This window comes from Poecilia mexicana, unplaced genomic scaffold (assembly GCF_051168715.1).
Source record: "Poecilia mexicana isolate PSO_F unplaced genomic scaffold, ASM5116871v1 scaffold_15, whole genome shotgun sequence".
Taxonomy (NCBI): Eukaryota; Metazoa; Chordata; class Actinopteri; order Cyprinodontiformes; family Poeciliidae; genus Poecilia; species Poecilia mexicana.
Genome location: NW_028263384.1, coordinates 12,516,441 through 12,536,692, shown reverse-complemented (window position 1 = coordinate 12,536,692; position 20,252 = coordinate 12,516,441). Strand labels below are relative to the sequence as shown.

Sequence of the window (20,252 nt, the reverse complement as noted above, 5' to 3'; positions counted from 1 at the left end):
CAGACAATAACACAAAGTCTCCAGGGTTCAATGAGACAAACACATTTGTCTGGCATTTATGGGGCACCAAATGAAGCATGTCATTGATCTGCAGTGTGCAGACTGAGCTCGGCCGTCGCTTGATTGATAACATTGATGCGCGCCGTTGGCTCTCCGGTGACATTCCGGTTTATCTGCGCTCCGTGCGGGACTCAAATGAAACGCGGCCGGGTACCCGCGTCCTCGGAACAAGTGGTGGGCCACTCATTTTAATCAGCGGAGAAGAATTAAAAGCAGAGCCGCAAAGGTTATTAGGAAAAGACATTTAGTTGGGTGCACAACGTCGTAAGAGCCTGGAGGAATTGCTTGACATTCAGTGAAATAATAATGTTTGGTGCCGAGAGTCTTTTGAGAAAGTAAAGTGAAGCAGAAGCAAGGAGCAGATGGAAAAAAAGGAAAAAAGATTTGGTCCAGCATCATTATAAAAACCTAGAAATTAATTACACCAGGTTATGCTTCTAGGGTTTACTCCTTCCCCCTTGTGTTGTTTTTAATGCAGGAAAGACGATCCGGTCACGACCCAGACTCCCCTACTTGACTGAAATGCTGTTGTAGGACCTTAAGAAAGCTGAGGCGAATATCTCCAATCCTCAAACATGATCAGTGCTTCAAAGGGGCGAGATATTCCACAATAATGTGAAAGACAAATCAAGTCATACTGAAAATGACTACTTCAAGGTAATACTGCTTAACTTGCTTCCACAAGCTAGAATCACATGATTCAGTTAGAGCTCTTTTATTTTGGCATAAAACTGATATTACACTGTTATAAACATGACATAACACCTGTCATGAATATGAAGGCGTCTTTAAAAATGTTTATGACTGTTGTCATGAAGTGGTTTATTGGTAAGTACTGACACTTTTAATGCATATATGCATTAAAAGATGCATTAAAAGTACTAGCTTAGGATTATTTGGTAAATAATTACATTTTTATGCAAAGTTGCATTAAAACTTACATTAAGAGTCAACCTTGCAATAAAAGGGACATTATTTACCGAATGACACTTCATGGCAACAGTCGTAAACATTCATGAAAACTCCTTAATGTCCATGACGGGTGTTAAGTCATGTTTATGCACGACCCTTAAAATAAAGTGCTTCTGGGTCTTTCTTTTTGTTACAACATGGATCAACAATTCGTCTACGGTTTGATTTGCAGAGCTGCTGATTTGGATGTGCAATTAAACATATTCACGAGGAACAAACGCATGTTGAGAAGTTGAACGTCTGACAGTAAATAACCTCGACACCTCTTTACATGGCTTGCAAAAATGCTCATTAGGGAAACAAAAGATGTGGAACAGACTGTGAGCATATTATCCAGTGGAAAGAAGCCAGGGACGAAGAGCTGGTGTCCAAGTCACAGCTCCTGTCATTTACACCTTCCCTGCAGAGGGAAGCTGCCCATGAGAGCAATCTGTGATGCCGTAAGGCTTTGTAGGACTTTAAATAAGGACATCTTAATAATAATAACAAAAAAAAAACCACACTTCTCTGTAATTTAGCTGTCGTTCACTCTCTGCCTCTCACAATAGAACGTGAAATTAGAATTAGTCATGCAGGGCTATCAGATTGATGAGATTTCATCTACAGCTTTTCTCCTGCATATTAAACAAAACATATTTCGTTGGGTAACATGTGTGCTTAAGAAACTTATCTGTGTTGTGTTATATGCATAAACAACCTATATTTAAACCTGGTATAGCTTTTTTACCTGTTTACCGCATACAGAATTGGCGAAGACACCATAATGAGTGTTTTCTTAGCGCGCCTCCCACGCGTTGACCCTGGGCTTCTCAGCTGTAACAGACCAGTATTTACATCCCGTTGGTGTTACACAAACACGAGGGCGGTCTGCGTTTTTCCTCCCCTCGGCCCAGCACCTGCTTAAATTAATGAGGGGGGAGGAGAAAGCGGGTGACTCAGTGGCTGTCCACAGAACAGAGTCCAGAGGCACCACCTGTTTCTGCAGAGGGCCTGGATGGGACACAAACTGTCTCCCTCTCTCCACGCCATCTGAACAATAATCTGCTGCCATGACAATGTTGCCCTGTGGATCACAATTACGAACACATTTTAATTACCATATATATATATTTAAACTCAAGAACACACTCCCATTTAACTGTAAAAATCACACGATTATTTACTGTCATTACAATACACTGCAGGAAATACGACTCTCATGAGAAAATATCAAATATTTCACTTTTAGAAATACAAACCCAGACGGTAAAATGTGAGCGACTATTTTTTATTTTTTTTATTTATTTTTTTTACAGTGCTGTTCCAGATTTCCTTTTAAGTGATAACACTGCCCTCTGGAGGTTTCTTTTTGGAGAACTGCATTTGAAAATGTTTTATTATTTTTGCAAAAGAAAAATTGTGACAGAAGGAACAAACCTGCGATTTCTTTACATCGAACAGACTTTTAATTTTAATGAGCCATTAACACAAATATATATTGTGGAGCCCATATAGCTACATGATCTACTGAAGACATTTCCCTTTTTTTTTTTTTTGTTAGGTCAGTAACAGGACTCTAAACCTTGAAAATGTAAGGTGGTGTTAGAAGTTCAACCATTAAAAACTGACCTAAACCTGTACTGAGCATGGGATGATTAATAATTACGTTTTCAGGTAAAACCTTTACAGAAAACAACAGTCCACTTCTGATTTTTTTTTTTTCATAAATTTATTTCCTTCATATTATTGGAATCTTTGAACATTTTTTTTTTTCCGCTGGATGATTTCTGCTTGTGTCTTTGCTACCGTACAGTTAGAATAACATCAGCATCAACAGATGGCACATGAACAGAGCTTCGGCCTCATGGAAATGTTTTACACGCCATTTCTTTCCAGGAACATTGAAAAGAATTGTACCTTTTCTCGGACTAAGAGAAAAAAACAAAAAAAAACAAAAACAGATGTATAAGAAGAAAAAAAGAAATACATAATACATAATTCCTGTAGTGGTTTACATTTACTATAAATGTACCATTTGACTGCAGTACAAAGATTCATTCAAATACATCCCTTTGCGAAGAACAATACAACAAGTCTTAGACATAATTGAGAAAACACTAATAAGGGGAAAGACTTGACAAGCTGGTGATGAACTTGTACTTATTGAAATTTGTTTTTTTTTATGTTTTTTTTTTTTTTTTGCTGATTTGCATTCAAGCTGCAGGAACATGAATCAACAGTTCTCCAAACAACACTCACTTGATGAGACGCTGACCCTCGATGCTCCTCTGAGCAACGAGAGGAGACAAAACAAATGTCCGCCGGAGCAGGAAGACGAGTCGCAGCGCCGCGACAGCTCGGATGTACGTACCATGATGAGTCGAGGCGAATCTGCCCTCCCGGGTTTTCCTCTCGGAATACAGAAGCGCACTCTAATTTGATCTCTTTATCACTTCGTAAGGACTCGAATGAAACGACAACAAGCAAACAAACAAACAAACAGAAAAACAACAACCTACTGTGCCTGGTCTGCATTAGCAACCATGTCAGAATATTACTCAGTGAAAACGGCTGAAATCAGATGTGACGAGAGTTGAAAAGTAAACAGAAAACAGGCTTGAATCTAAAAGCGTGAATAACTGATCGAGTCCCTTGGTTTCGTTTTGGTCACGGATGGATCGCTGGTTCTTTCCATCTAAATTGAATTCAGATAGATATGTCTGAGGGATTTTATACATTCTACTCTCAATTAAACCAATACAGTTCTCATTCTTCTGTTTTACAATTAATGTACTGCAAATATAAACAAGAACTTTTACAACAAGTCATTTAATTGCACTTGAACATGCTCCGGACGCTGGGAAATGGTGTCTGGATTAAGTCAGAGATATTTTAAGAACATCACAGAAAATAAAATAATATTTCACCAATCCAAGTTAATGAACTGCCGGGAAAAGACGTTTCTCCTCTTCAAAACACATTCCTGAAAATATTACAGGAATACAGAACCAGCAAAGACTCTGATGAGAAACATCAGTGCATGCATAATCTTGTTACTTCACTGAAGACTGCTTAACTAGGTTTGTTGGATATCAGATTGACTCCGCCGATAGTAGAAAAATCCGGATTTTTGTTTGTTTTTCTCTTAAATCTCAGCCCTTTGAGCAGATTTATTTCTCCAAATTTGTGTCTAGCATGAAGTCTAACACTAGACCAGTCCTATTGACTTTTTGAGTGATGCATGATCTATCTGGACGAGGAAGGTCAGACCAAAAATATTAGTGTTATTAACAAAATATCTCCCTGCTGAAAACGACTTATGTACATTGGCACTTGTCTCTACAAACGCACAGCTTTGCTCTGTTATGAGGTTTTTGCTTTCTCTAAATTTAAAAAAAAAGAAAAAAAGAAAAGAAAGAAAAAAAATGGCAAGCAAGTCTTGGCAAAGCACCTCACATTCCGGATACAAGCAATATAGTCGTGATTTAAAGCACATGGAGCTGACAAATAATGGATGAAATATGCACTATGAGCAAAAAAACAACAAAAAAATGTAGAAAAGCGACTGCTGACACGATCAGAAAGAGGACTCTTTCGAGGCTTAGCCTGACCTCACTTTTCTGCTGCTGTGTTATGGCACAGCCATATCATGGCTCCACAGATTTAGGGGGCAGAAACAAGTAAAAAATGCAATAAATGCCAAAAAATTAAAAAATAAAGACAAAAATAAAATCATAGAAACTCACCATGAACATATAAAAATACATATGTAAACTGATTAACAATAAACATTCCACTCATTCGCCTAAAATAGTAATAAAACTAAACATGAAATCATAATGCGGAAAGAGTACAAAAGATTGAGTTTTGCTTTGTCTAGATATACACAGACAAAGAGGAACATCATTCTACTGACACGCTGAAGACAGCCAATGGTAAAAGGCCACAGGTATTTCCTTTGGATTGTTTTTTTGTTTAAAGAGATAGGTCAGGATTTTTGACGTGAGGTTGTAATAAAGAAAAAAAGTTGTAAGCGGTTAATATTTTACTTGCGAAAGACAGAAATATCATCCGGTATAAATCTCGAAGCCGAAGAAAAAACAGATGTGAAATGATGGAAAACAAATCCGGACTCAAAACCATCACAGCCGTTTCTGAGAACGCCTCTTTAGAAACGCTTCGTCTGCGTTGGGTGGTTTATTTATACACACGTTTCACACAGGTGATGAAGGATTGGAGGTGGTGTGCCACCGGTAATCTTCCTATGTGAAACGTATACCGAGAGAGGAACATATAGTTTATTTAAGCGTAGCTGTCTTAAATAAAAGGCGAGAGATTAACATAAACACAATTTTAACAGTTGCCTTACTTTTACATCAGACAGTTGCATGTAAAGCTTATATGCTTTACATGCTCCATTCTCAGCAAATGTTTGCGAAGGAAGATTATTAATGGCGCGCCACCTCCGGTCTTCATTTCCTGCGTAACAAACACTTTTTGGCTTCTGTGCAACAAGGTGTCCAATGGAAATGTGACGACAGCAAAACTTCCATGTTTTCTAAGGTGTAAGAAATCCGGTTTATAGTTAGCTTCAGCTAGGATCAAACATCTACAATTATTTAAGAAAATTATCTACTCAAGTTCATATTGTAACTGCTTATAACTTCTTAACAGAACCTCACTTCTCAAATCCTTTGCTAGTCCTTTAAAGTTGGTCGAGTCACTGCTCAGGTGTGGTGACCTACTTTATTTGGTGGAGCCCTAATCTCATTGGCTAAGTGCTTCCTTTTAGTTATTATTATTTTTTTTTTGGTACAAAATGCATCTGTGCTTTCAGTCAATAATAAAAAAAAATGTATAGTTAATATTCCTTCATTGTAAGGAGTAAGGCTCTCACAGGCAAAAATCTAGTAATAAAGTGCATGTCACTGATACAATCGCATAACACGAATGCAGGTAGTATCAATCTGTAAAAGGATTGTACTAATCATTCTGCCTGTTCCCTTGATACAAAACGCGGTGAGAAATACTGGACAGTACCCTTCTTCAGAACCACAACGTCACCCTTCAATAGAAATGCTCTGGAAGGAGCTAACACTGAAACATCCCTTATCTTTAGTTGGCACTTAAGGTACAACTATGGCTTTTTATAAAAATAACTTCGTTTTTTTTTTTTTTTACTGCATAATAATGCAACACTTTATAAAAAAACAAAAAAACAAAAAATAAGGGGAGTGGGGAGTACACAACCGCAGAAACTTGGGCACCAATGAAAAGAAAAAGAAAGAAAGAAAAAAAAAAAGAGCACAGGCGGCTGGTCTTTGTGGACGGTTTCCAGATGAGGCCTACCACCGTCCGCTGACGCTGGCCACTTCGGCGTGAAACTGGCGGGAGAGTCGGCCGCTGGCTCCCCCCTCCAGGAAGGAGGACCTGATGGGTGGCTCAAAAAGCTTCCTTCGGTTCTTGTTTAGTTCTGCGGATTCCAAGACAGAAAAAAAGAAGAACCACAAACTTTCAACAGAAGCAGAGGCGATAAAAAGGCTCGATTCCTATCGCGGACGTTCCCCCCCCCCCCCCCCCCCTCACCTCCCCCCTCTACTGCGAATCAAAGCGCAGAAATAAACACAGCCAGAGAAGTTTGTTGACAATTTTTCCCCTGGCCTCCGCCGATCAACAGTGACAAGAAAATAAGATTCGAATCACCACAGACTTGCACGGATCAACAAAAGCCGTCTTTGCGGTCATCTGGTTTTATGTTCAAATAAAAAAAATAAAATAAAATTATGCAAAAACGGCACGATGGCATCCACGACTTGTTCATATGATAGGAGAGTTCGGCTGCTGCCAGCATCAACCTCCACTTTGATTGCTGGAGACAGGCAGCTTGCTGCAGCAGCTCTTTTTGCTGGCAGGGGAACAGGAAGTTTAAACTCTTTATAAGAAGGAAAATACCAAAAGGATAAGGCAGACAGAACCGTGCATATTTTTGTTTTAAAGGCCTAGACATGGTCAGCGGAGATGAAAGCTGACCATTACTTGGCACTCTAGTCTTTGGAAAACGGCATCATTAATAATCAGATCAGGTCTCCATATTTCCCCTCGCTGCCTCACCCTGGATCCACTCTGAAGTTTGTGGACGAAACCTTTGGACAAAAATCCCCTTGACAGGAAGCTCCAGCTCCCACATGCAGCAACAGCTCCGGCTGTTACCACCTCCAAAATATGATGTCAGTAATGAGGTGTGACACAAACCACATTCACGTTAGATGAAGGAGTATAAATCCACTTAGGCTTGTTTGGGGGAAATAACGGGAAACGTGAACGAAAAACAATTAGTCTAGGCAATCTTCAGCAGGTTTAGCTAACAGGATCAGGCTCCAGCTAGCATCAGATGAAACCCTAGAAGTTATAATGGGTTCATCGCCCGACCAGGCAGGTCGCCCTCCTAGCACCGCCCTCCTGCTCCACCCCTCCCCTCCTAATTTACGCCTCCTCACGTGCTTCCCGTCGGCCTCGGCATTGCCGGCGCTCTGTGCAGCACGTGGACCCAATCGGCAGATTTTCAGGATGAGAACCAAGAAAAAGATGAAACATCTCTAGACTAACATTTTAGCTTCAAGGAGACGTCAGTATTTATATGCAAAGTTTCTTCATACACACCCGAAATGGCAAGTAGCATTTTCCTGCGAGCACCAAAGGTGGTGATTCCTAGTTCCTTCAGGTCCTGGTCTGTTAGAGTCAAGAATGTCTGGAGGTCAATCTACAAAAAAAAAAAGGAACCATTAGCAAAAGATAAAATTATATATATATAACAATATATTTTTAACCTCTTATTTGACCAGCATATTCTTGGTATATATATATTTGACAGGGATCTGGCAGAGACAAATAATGCAAAATGTGGTAAACCTCTTCACTCGTATTTCTTCTTGATTTTTCTTTTGTGTTATCCTATATATTTCATCAACTTTAGTCCTGATCCTCAAGAATTTGGGAAATCCAGCCATCAGCAAATATACAATAAAGTGTAATGAGGGAATCCTCTTTCCTCTTTCCTAGACATAGTAGTTTAAATTTCCACTGTTTTTTCTTTTCAAAATATTGGAGCAAGTTAAAATGCAGCCGTACTTTTCATTCACCACTTTGAGTGGAGTTTGTTGCTGCATGAGTTTGTATGACGGTGTTCAAGCCAACACATAAACAACTGAAAAGTAGAATAAAAATTTAATCTACAAAAACAAACAAAAACAAAAAGCAGATAAAATGTTCAAATTCTGGTGCAAATAAGTAAGTCACCACATGATAAGAACATCATTGCTCAGCATTTTTAATTCCTGAAATCGCAGACATTTGGCTGGGTCGAAGCCTTGACAAAGCATAGAGACGATTTTAATAAAACGTGAAACGATGAAACAAGAGAAGCTCTCTACCTCCTGCTGCTGGAAGACGTCGGTGTACTTCCCTAAGCCCAGCTTGCTGAAGAGCTCAGGCAGGTCGGAGCCTTTCAGGGATGAATTCAGGTTGCAGCCGTTGCTGCCGGTTACTGAAGAGATTGAGTCCATGTAGTTGCTGCTGCTGAGGTAATGCTCTGCAGCTGCACAGGCAGCGTTTAGAGCAGCCAAGGAAAAAAAAAAAACAAGACAAAAAAAAAGGAACAGCTTAAGTGGACAAGCAAAACTCAAATCCTGTTTATTTGTCACATTATTGTTAGAACTCATGCAAAAAAAAAAAAAAAAAAAAAAAAAAGATGTTGGACCTTCTTGTTTCATTATTATTCAAAGGGTAAATTGAATAATAGTAGAAGTAAAATAAAAAAAGAAGTAAAAAAAAAAAAAAAAAAAAAAAATATATATATATATATATATATATATATATATATATATATATATATATATATATTTTTTTTTTTTTTTTAAAGTTTGGAGTCAGAAGCAAAAAGGTCAACAGTATGGAGGAAAGATGCAATAAAACTGACCGGATTTGTTCTGCTTTCTCTTCGGGCTGCTGACCGCGGAGGGGAACTCTGTGTGGTTCGGCAGGCCGTTCCCGTTTCTCTCCCTCCAGTTGTCCGAGTCGCTGCCATTTCCCACGCCTTCCCGGCTGCCGGCTCGAGACAGGGACAGCGGAGAGCCCTGGAACGCAAGAACACGAGACAGACGAAACATATGAGGAGTCATTCTGAATGTAAAGAAAAGGTTAGAATACACAAAAAGTGATTTTAAAGTAAAAACGCGACTGAAATGTTTCTGTGCTTTCTTGAAAAGTATGGAACTTTATTTCATACGTCTGGATAGGTTTCCAGATTTAAAAGAGACGATACAGGATGTTTGTGATGGAATGCATATTTACTTTTTTTTTTTACCTTAATCAGTTTATTGATTATGCTTGTTTTTTAAGCAATCAAAAAAAAAAAATCTGGAGGAGTCGATTCACTGCTTTACTGGCTTCTGGGTTGTTTTATGTCAAAAGGATTTGAAGGCTGTATATTTAATATAAAAATGGTCTAATCCAAGTTTTTCCATATTATTAAAACTTTTTAATTTATTCAGATGACAAACTGAGTAACTCTTTAACACACTGATGATTCAGACCTCAGCTTCAGCACAGTATTGCTTCATAAACTGTAATAAAGACAAACTCATATGTTTTGTACTCAAATAAAAATACAGTAATAAAAGTGATACAAATCATGGTGCATTTTTCTTATAATGCCACATTTGCAGGAATCATGTATAACAAATGGTAACCCTGCTAAAGATCTGTAAATAGATACAAAGATAAAGTGATCTTTTACTGTAGTTATACAATGGCAATGGAAAAAAAATCCAAATAATTATATAAAAAAAGAAGCAAAACAGGCCTCTATTCTTTCTTTAAGAAATTCTATGAAAATAAAAACTTTGTTCAATAAACCTTAAACAACTTTGTGAGTTTAAAAATGTTTATTTACTCATAGCACATACTTATTTTTTGCTTATTTATTTAAAAAAAAAAAAAGTCTTCCTATTTTATTTGATTTTATTCAACCCTTAGGATGGAGTAAAAAATCTCCAGATCTGGGCTGCTACTGATGCTGAAAGCATCATTTTTTCTTCCCGTGTCTGACCTCATACGTGGTGCTCATGCTGGGTTTGTACGGGACGTGATTGGCTCTCCGCAGCTCCTTGATGGTCTCAGCTGGCATGGACTTTGAGAAGCCCAGACCGCTCCAGGTGTTGGTCGGGGTCCGCACCTCCGTCACCACGGGCTTCTTCAACATTGCTTTAATTAAACAGACAATTCCTCGGTCAAACTGAAGAAACGTTTGTAATTTCGCTACGTTTTACTACATGAAACGAAGCACAAACTGACCTTTGGTCGCCAACAGCTTTTTCTGTTCATAGTCGAACGCCTGGAGAAAAACGGGAGACGCTTTCATCTCTTCATATTTAGAACAGGAATAAAGAGTTGTGTCAAAAATGTTTTTACCTGCATGTTAGCAAAAGAAGTCTGCGGCGCCAGTCTGATCCGCTCCCTCTCGTTTTGCTGTGCTGCCCGTTCGGCTGCCCGCTCACTGCCCGGCGCCCTCTTATCCGCCACGGGACCGTCCGACGAGCTGGACTCCGCGTCCGACAGGAGGCAGTCAGAACTGGCAGAATCACAGAGAAAACAAGAAGAAGAAAAAAAAGATGCAATGTAAGCCTTTCCCTTTCACTTCATCTCTTGATGCAATCTTTGAGGATGCCTTGTGATTAGGAGTTATGGGATGAGACGCAGTTGGCTCTTCCTGTAACAATCCTGTCCAGGTTTAGTGTGTAACACAGTCCATGTGGCAGCCAACACCTAAAACTCCTAAATCCTCTTTCACTCTGCGGGGATAACTAACCATCTGTCATTCATGTAGTAACATCTTGCCTTAATTAAAACAAAATCTGTAGATTTGCGTTTCATTTCAGCCAGATACCATTTCATCCAAAAAAAAAAAGAAAAAAGAAAAAAAAAAAAGAAAATCTACTCGGAGACGCCAGCGATCTATGTAGACACAAACATACTGTAGATGGGAGTTCTTGGTGCCCTGCAGGAGCTCCACAGCCTGTCGCTTCCCAGATGACGTCTTGCACGAAGCCAGCATCTGTTTCAGCTCGCTCCCATTGGCTGAGTGAGAGGGGCTTCTCGGCATGCCCACTTCCACAAATGTGTCGGAGCCTGAACAAAAAAAAAACAACAACAAACGATTCCCCGATATTATGCAGACATAAAAAAAAAAACAAAACAAAAAAGTAGACAAGCCCTGAAAACAACAGCTGAAATAATTCAGGTTTGAGCCCTAACTGTGACGAGAGTTAACATTTTAGTCAGATGCTGAATTAATTAAAAACACAGCGGCTGTGATGATGATGGTTTTCAGATGTCACTCGAACGAAAAAAAAAAAAAAAAAAACTGCTTCTGTGCACGTCTGCGTGTGCGTGCTTTGCATGTAAAACACGACTACATGAACACTGCGACATAAAATACGATGTCAGTGCGGCTTCGATGTTTGCTCAGACGATCCTCGGCGCGGAGTCGACATGGATCGCCCGGGCCGAGTCCAAACACATTCTGGGGGCACAGGAGGAGGTGAGGGAAGGTGGGAAGGAAAGCGTACCGGGACACACCAGGAAGGAGAGAGTCGAAGCGGCTCGGAAAGCAGCGGGGAAAAACGAGACGCGTGAGAGTGAAGCTTTTGAGGGCAAAAGCCCCACGAACGTGAAACGCAGAGGAAATGAAGGCCTTTCTGAACCGCTAGTAGACCAGCAGTTAATCTGTCTCCGTTCCAATAAATGCATCTCACGAGCTCGGCCGGACGTTATGGAGGAGAAGCAGAGACAGACGCGAGCCTTACACATTTCCCTCAGTGTGGTTTTCAGAGCTACATAAATCTCAAGCGGAAAAAAAAACGTGATTTTGGACGTTTATGGTCGGTTCGGATGGCTGAGCTCCAGCAGAGCGCAGTCGAAAATGTTCGCAACTCAAATTTTTAGTCCGGCCAAGGTCATAATAACGCATAAATCACATTACTCTGTTTAAACATATAGGATGGAGGAAGTGGAACAGGGCTGGATGTTATGAATGGGAGGCAAATGTCTGAATACAACCGCAACCACTGAGATGCTTTAATGAAGTTATAAGATCTAGTTCAAGTATTTCATACCTCATGAGTGTTTTTTTTTTTTCTTATTTTCTCACATAGCAACAACTAACTTAATGCATTTCACAGGAAATTTATGGGACAGACCAGAAATATTTTTGAATAGGTATAAAACCTAAAACTAACCTGGCTTATGACAAACTTCTCACCTTCCTTCCATAAACGCCAGAGTTTCCTTCCCCTGATACTGATGGACTGAACAGTGCTCTGCAGAAAGCTTAAAACTTGGAATAAAGTTTTACTATCAAAACCTGAAGTGTAAATAGACTCGTGCAGCACTTTTCCAGTCACACGATGAACCTCGACTGGCTGATTTCTATACGTTCTCCCTTGTGCACTCGCAAACATGCACCGATGCAAAGATTTTGAAGCAAAATCACAGCTTTATCCATGACGTGTTCTTTCATTGTTTATCATGCTGCTTATTTACTAATGTTCTCTAAAATGCTGACATCCACGTGGGGCTCGATACTCAGGAACAGAAATATGATCCCATCTAACGTAACAACATCTATCCGGTGTTTAATCCAGCGTGGTTGGCTTTTTTGTTTGACGTTTTTTTTTTTTTTTTTTTACCTTCGTCCGGGTTGGACTTGCTTGACAGCGGCTCTGAGGGACTGTGTCCACTGGCCTCCTGGGCCGAGTCGCATGGAGTCGGACTTAAGACGGTTTCTGCGAGGGACGCCGTCGCTAACCTCCCGTAACCAGGATGCTGCGCGAGGAAAGACGACAACACGAGAAGATGTTAAATCACTTCGTTTTACAGTAAAAACTGAGTGACGGGAGGACAAACGAGGACGTGAGGCCGACCTTGACGTGTCCGTTTAGCGTGCATTCAGGGACCCCGTTTGGCTGCTTGTCTATGGGGGCGAGACCGGGCGGAGGAGACGGCGTGGTGTGCGTGTAACCCTGCACGCCCGACATCAGGATGCTGCTCAGGGTGGCCTGAGTTACAGGGTGCATCACCAGCTGGGACGTAAAGCCTGCAACGAAAGATAAAGCGCAACCGCTTGGTGGGCAAATCTGGACGAACAGAAGACGGCAAGCATTTCACACCTCAAAAAAATAAAAAAATAAAAAAAAAGAAAAACATTTGAGGAAAGAAGGGTTTTCAGAAGTTGTTGTGTATACAAACTTTGGGGGCTGGTGAGCGAACTGGGCCACATGGAGGGGGCCGGTGTGGGGGTGCTGGGGCTCGGCGTCTGCAGGGGGCTCAGAGCCGAGTTCAGGCTGTTCAGGACCGTGTTCGGGGTGGCCGAGGCGGGGAGGGAATGGGGCGCCGTCGCACCCAGGAAACCTGCGGCGATCGCGACGAGACGGAGGAAAAGAATGAGATCAACGGTGGTCCCGTCGAAGCGCAGGGCCATTTTTCAAGCTAATCACACGTTTCGCTGAGGCCCTCAGAAAACAATCTCGGTTTTCTGGCTATTTCACTGGAATTCCATCAAACTGCGACCAGACAGCAAATGAGAGGAAGAATGTCTTGCATCTCTCCAAGGTTGTGGAAACAAAAAGCACATATCCAGCGTATCATCATACCCAATAAACCCACGTTAGTGAAAGCACCCAACGATATGGTGCCTGGTGTTTTAACCCAAACACAGTGTATGAAAACAGAAAGAAACAGGTCTGTGGCTTTCACAAGGGGCTAGTTTGGCTCCAGGAATAAGACCCGGGATTCTTCTGGCAGGCTGGCCTGTAATCTGAGGAAAAGAAGCATGTAGCAATTACTAAAGGCCAGGATGTGGCCGTCCACAGCTTCACCCCCGGCCCCCTGGGTTTAAATGAAACAGCGAGAAAGCGTCTACCGTAGCGGGTTCCCCTAACCAATTTATACATTTTACTGAATTTATTGAGGAGAGAGAACAAAAAAAAGAAAAAGAAAAAAAGAAAAGAGTTTAACAAGCCACACACTTTATATCTTAATGGTCATTTAAAGGGCAAAGGAGAACTGAAGCATTTAAAACATTAATGTTTTAAAGAGTCACACATGAGGCTTCCTCCACTGATACAATAGCGCCCCCTCACAGCGAATCCTGAGTGTCCACTATAATAATCATATTTAATTGTATAAATAATGAGAATGTGTGGATCAAATTAATACTTATAGATTTAAGTAACAGTCTCTATAAGGCTACACTCTATAAATACTTTTTTTCACTTTACACGCTGATTGATTTAGGATATTTTGTTGTTTATTTTTATCATAATTAACATTCTGAACATTTAGGGATTTGCAAATGCATTATCAATATTAAGAACTGGATGGTAAATAACCGTCTGGATGTGGTCATCTACACATTTAATTATTCATGTGAAATGCAAAAAAAAAAAAATAAAAAATAAAATATATATATATATATATATATATATATATATATATATATATATATATATATATATATATATATATATATATATATATATATATATATTAGATATGACTTTGTGAGATACAAAAAAATGTGAACATTATGGAAAAAATAAACGTGTTTAAATAGAATTTGGTGAAATGATCAGCAAGTTGGAAAAAAAAATAGTTAACAGGTTATGAAAAAATAAATACATTTGCAAAACTGGAGCCCCAAAATAAGGAACAAAATTCTGATCTGTGCAACTCTAGACCTTAATAAATCACACAAAACGGGACTAAATCCTTTTTACAGATAAAAACTTCCAGACTTTCACACAAACTGAACTCTTGACCAGGATGTTGGCGGGTCATGCAGAAAAGCTCTTGAAGTGGAAAGTTATTGAACACCTCAAAATAAATGTTTATGATTCTTTACTTGATGCAACTACATCTGTGCTGATGTCATTTTCTCATGTTTTGCAAGTCAAAGATCCACGTGATTCAGATCAAGACAACGATGGCAATCTTATTGAATTTACATCTCTATGTGCCACCCAGCACCCTACAGAAACAACCAACATCGCTCTTTACAGAGAGACATGTGCGATACTGTGAACCAGGAAGTAAAATGTGATTTACGAGGACGTTCACTACGCTGTCAATAAATTTCACCTCTGATGCACTTCGTGTAGCCAATAAAAGAATAACATCTTATCTTTCGAAACTGATTTATCTTTTTCTACATCATGGAAAAACATCTGGAACCCCACCAGAAGCAGCTTAAGAAAAAGAAGAAAAAGAAAAGAATTTGGACGGCGTTGTTACCCAGATTACTCAGCCCCAGGCCAGCTGAGGTCAGGATGTCCAGGCCAACGGGGCAAATGAGGGACGGCGATGGACCGTTAGTGGTGGGATTCAGTGCCAGGGAGGGTGAAGAACAGGACACCCCGTTGCTCTCGAGACCCAAGAGGAAACGCCGAGCCTCGTACATGTTGACGGCGTTCCTCTCCACACTCTTCACTATCACGGACTGGAAAGGAAGACGAAGGAGATCAAAACGTAGCTGGGAAGGATAAAAATACATGGTGAAGAGGGGAAACGAGCCAGGGGACGAGGCAAAGAAGGAGAAGGGGGGAGGCATGAGAAAGAAGCAAAAAAAAAAAAAAAAAAAAAAAAGAGGAGTGAGGGATAGATAGGATAGGGAATGTTGGCACCAGAGATAGGGAGTCTGTAGGAGACCGAGGAGGGGGACAACAAGAAATGGGAGGAAGGAAGAGGGAATTAAGAGCAGATTAGAAGGATAAACATTAAGGCGGAGTGGGAGAGACATGGGAGCAATGTTCTAGAGAAAGCATTTCTTCATCAGCTGCTAGAAATCCATCACCTATCTCACTTTCTGACGGGGGGATATTGCAAAATAGCTAATACACTTAATGTCGGATGAAATGTAAGACGTTCAATCACGAAAAGAAAAACAAAAGTTTCTGCGTTACTGGAATCCCTGCCCGTCATAAATACTCAAAATGGACCAGCGCACAACGCTGCCCCGAATTTGACCGTTCGCCCAAACACTGACACAAAGCCCCTCCGTCTTTGCTAGTGCGCCGCAGCGCGCACTCGCACACTCGCGTGGGCCTTCGGGGGGACTGCAGTCACCTCGTTAAAATGCTTAAGTGAAGGGTTCCTGAGTGGGTGTGGGCTGGGTCAGTGTTTACCCTGGCACCTCTGCAGAAATCCCTGCAGAGCTGTCTGCTCTGAGCACAGAGCCCCGGCTCAGGGCGGGACGCGGGCACCTCAGAGTGTCTCGTCAGGACTTTAGCTAAGTGGTGAAATACGATTAGAAATATTAAACGTCGCTGAGAGGCAGAATGTGAGCAAAACCAAAAACGTGTTTTTTTTAATCTGAAGCTGGCTGTGGTTGTTTTAGCAGACTAGAAGTCACGGTACAGAGCAGAAGGTTTTGCAAAACAGCCCAGCTTGCTGCTTTAACATATTCCTTGACAAAAAAGTGTTCGTCTAAAAACGAGCAGCTTATTTAGGAAGGCTGAGGAAGAACACGAGCAAAGTTCCCATCAATCAGGTGGAACATGCTTTGGCAGCCCGTTCTGCAGAGGAGACAGCCGGCTCTGATTCCCCGCTGTGGCAGATGTCTGATTGCCAGACGTTTTCCCACTGTTGGTACTTGGTTCCAGTTTTTCCCTTTCGGCTCTGTTAGACAATAATAAAATGCAGCAAGGCAGATTTTTTTTTTCTTCTTATTTATTTATTTAGATGCCACACCGTGACAGCTGATGGAAAGTAGTTTGGAAATGCCACAGTGGCTTTTTTTGTTTTCGTAACTCGACCCATTTTTACATTTGATCGAATGAGACAGAAGCTGTGTTTTTCCCAGGGAGAAAACTTAACACATGTCGCCTTCTGAATATTAGGGTTTGATTTTAGTCGACCTAAATTCAAGAAATTTTCCATCAATCAGAGTAAACCATTATCTGACAAAACTCCTCACAGTTGTTTGTTTGCGGAATAATAATTTACATAAAACTGCTCTTTAATTACGAACATAGATAGCGAGGAGGCTAACGTCTAAAAACGACTGCATCCTGTCAACGAGCACAACGGGAATCCTCTATCGTCTATTTGATACAATGCAAGAATAAAATGTTACCCATGCATTGACGGCAGGTTGGCATAACGACAGCCATTACTGTGGGTCGTTATAGAGATTGTTTTATGAATTTTCCCTAAAATGTTTACAATATGCTTAGCTGAAAACAGACTCATTTGGTCCCATCATAATAGTAGTGTGTCAAAGAAAAAGGTGAGCCAGTTTGGGCCTTTGCACTCCATTTCTATTTTAGTCACAACAGCTGCAGAAGTAACAGATAAAAACAAGTTTTTTTTCCTTTTGGCATATTGTGAAAATGGATTTTGAACATGGTCCCACATTTTAGTGAAGTTTACCGTCTAATACTGATGAAACATATTGCATTTTTGCAATTGAAGTGGTTCTTCAATGAAGTATAAAACTGCACAAATTAACTGGTAAATTACTACTTGTAAATAACTGATAGAGCGACAAGCAAACTTGAAAGAGACATCACTTGTAACTAAGAATCAACAACACTGGCCACCTTTTTAGGTCCACCTTGCAAGCACCATGTTGAACCGTCTTAATTCATTGCTGCATGGATGCAAAAAAAGCTGTCTGAAACATTCATTTGAGATTTTGTCTATAAAGACACAGCAGCACGTGCTGCAGATTTGTTGGCTCACATCTTCCAAATAAATCTCTGGTCCTCTACATCTCAAAGGTGCTCTATCAAATTAAGATCTGGAGGTCAGTATAACACAGTCAACCATTTTTAAAACATTAAGCTTTGTGGAAGTTGCAGTCCATACTGCTTGAAGTAACAATCAGAAGACTGTTTAACTGTTATCATAAACGGCGCAGACATGGTTAGCAACAGTAAACAGGATGCCTGTGGTTTTTAAACAATGCTAAATTCTTACCAAGGAGCCAAAAGAATATTTCCCCACAACATTACGCCACCACTGGCAGCCTGAAGTGTTGACAAGAGGAGCTATGAGTTCATTAGTATGCACAGGCCCATACCTTGCTGGGTTGCTTTGGCTTTGGTTTGATGCTGATGAAGACATCCAGCTGCTCCATTAGTGCCGTGATGCACTGAGGTTCCACCTCAATGTCCTCTTTGATGTCAAACATTAATACCAGAGGCAAGCAGCCCTGGATAAAAAGGAGGAAAACAGGATAAAAAAACCAAACTGCAGCAGACACTTTCACACTGTCGGGTGCACAGCGACACTGCTTAACACTATGGTTGCGCTTTATGCCCTATTTGTGTACTCAAATTATACACTTTCTGAAACCAGCAGTAAATTGTCCTTTATACTCTACCATTTATAGACCGATACGTTAGCCATGCCGATAAATACGAGTTTCATGGCGGCATTCGACCCGTTGCAGCCTTCGGGAAATTCCGGCAAGTTAAATCTCTTCTGCACGATCACCGCCACAAGCACCACAAAGATCTGTATTTTGGGCTGAGAACTGGATGGCTCTCCGATTGAGAGTGGGTGTAATTAGCAGCAGAGCATATGGAGGCAGGCCGGCTCTGACGGGGCCCTCGGACCGGAGCTGTAATCTGCCGTCTGGCCTACAGGCAGGAATCTATAGAGGCCAAAATCACAAAGCCATAGGACTGTGGGTAGACGTCTTCTCCCTCTCCTGCGTCGTCTTCTTTCTCTTTCTACCCTCCGAGTACTCCTCTTTAATTCACTCTTCTCTGCTTTCTGTGCTCATCACCCCTTCTGTAACTCCTTTACTCTCCAAGAAGAGAGGGATCGTCTTGTGTGTTCTCTGAAACAACTCTGGCACTCCCTCAGCGTCTTCGGGACCAACTGGGAGACCACAGGCAAAGACAAGCAGCTTTTCTCAAACGACTACACCGCATTACGGGTCTCCGGACAACAACCCATACGCTGTTTACAACAGAGAAGTCCTAACTAGTTTAGCAGAAGTTCAAGCCACTGGTGATTAAACAGCCATTACTTTTACACATCTCCGAAACAGACTTCTTATTACACACCAAAGTAATTTAGGAAAGAGTAGCCTCAGTGGTTGAGGGCAACAAGACAAAAATGGCCACTGAGCATTTTTGGACAAAATGAAAAAAAAATTATGAGGTGCTACTCTTGATCCAACACATGAATGCGAATGGAGGATTTTTGTGAAGCGGAATCGTGCGGATGAATTCCAGCTACACGCGGGCCAAACCCTTATCATTAACTCTAATTAGAAAAGTATGCGCACGGACAAAACATGAAGCCCCGGAGCCAAACTGATTTAGCCAGAGTCCATCCTGCATGCAGGTATGTAGATGCTACGATCACACACTCCGACCTGGAATCGGAAACAGATTCTCCTTTATCTGATCTGAATATTTCAACACAGGACGACGAGCCAAGCAAGCCTCTCTCAAGGCTGCTCGCGACCCATGAGCCAGTCATCATTCACCCCCCTCCTTCACTCGATTTAAAAACCACGCATCACTCAAACAAACCATGATAATGTAAATGAGACAGAGGCATCCATAACAGATACCACAAAGTCAAAGGAATCTGTGTATGTAAGGAATATGCTACCGCTAGCATCCCCTAACCACAAAACAATGTTTAGTTTAAAGTAATCCATTTCAACCGTTGGACTGGATGTAAATTAAAAGAAAAAAAAAGAGAAATGCAAAGAAGACACGCACCATGAGATACTGCCGCGCGAGGCAGACGGATTCGATGGTACCCTGAATGTAGACGGTGGATTTCTTCTGGGGGCCGTTGGGGTCGGGGAAGTGGATCTGGGCTCCGGTCCTCTGGGTGATGTGCTTGATGTTGCTGCCGTTGCGTCCCTTCATGAAAAGGTGGTGCTGCGGCGCGATGTCAAGGTGGGTGGTGATGGAGATGGTGCTCGCCAGACTACCGGCCAGATGCTCCAGCAACAGAGCCGTGCCTCTCTGGAGAGACAGGGGTGACAAGGTGGTGGGTTATAAACAGAACTACTTAACAAGACAAGAAACCTTTCATTGATTCTTATATGCACCACAGACACATTTAACTCCTGCAGTTAATGACAGACATAATGTTTTCCCAGTCTTAGTGATATCCTTCTATGTCACAGAAAAATCAATAAATCTTGTTTAATGAGT

At 41.1% G+C, this 20,252-nt stretch overlaps 1 protein-coding gene across 1 annotated transcript in view; it reads right to left on the bottom strand.

The window, feature by feature from the left end:
* Positions 1–2,721: 2,721 nt before the first annotated feature.
* The window catches only part of LOC106914053 (protein bicaudal C homolog 1), a 65,950-nt gene continuing 48,419 nt past the window's right edge, over positions 2,722–20,252 (bottom strand). Inside the window, exons 8-21 of the mRNA XM_014980604.2 lie at positions 19,809–20,060; positions 18,146–18,277; positions 15,358–15,562; positions 13,315–13,476; positions 12,990–13,162; positions 12,756–12,891; positions 11,043–11,196; positions 10,480–10,639; positions 10,363–10,402; positions 10,118–10,272; positions 8,987–9,143; positions 8,442–8,605; positions 7,672–7,771; positions 2,722–6,484 (exon numbers count right to left, since the gene is read on the bottom strand). Of these exons, the coding sequence (XP_014836090.1) occupies positions 6,357–6,484; positions 7,672–7,771; positions 8,442–8,605; positions 8,987–9,143; positions 10,118–10,272; positions 10,363–10,402; positions 10,480–10,639; positions 11,043–11,196; positions 12,756–12,891; positions 12,990–13,162; positions 13,315–13,476; positions 15,358–15,562; positions 18,146–18,277; positions 19,809–20,060 (2,118 nt within the window). The 3' untranslated portion in view covers positions 2,722–6,356. The remainder of the gene's footprint in view (positions 6,485–7,671; positions 7,772–8,441; positions 8,606–8,986; positions 9,144–10,117; positions 10,273–10,362; positions 10,403–10,479; positions 10,640–11,042; positions 11,197–12,755; positions 12,892–12,989; positions 13,163–13,314; positions 13,477–15,357; positions 15,563–18,145; positions 18,278–19,808; positions 20,061–20,252) is intronic.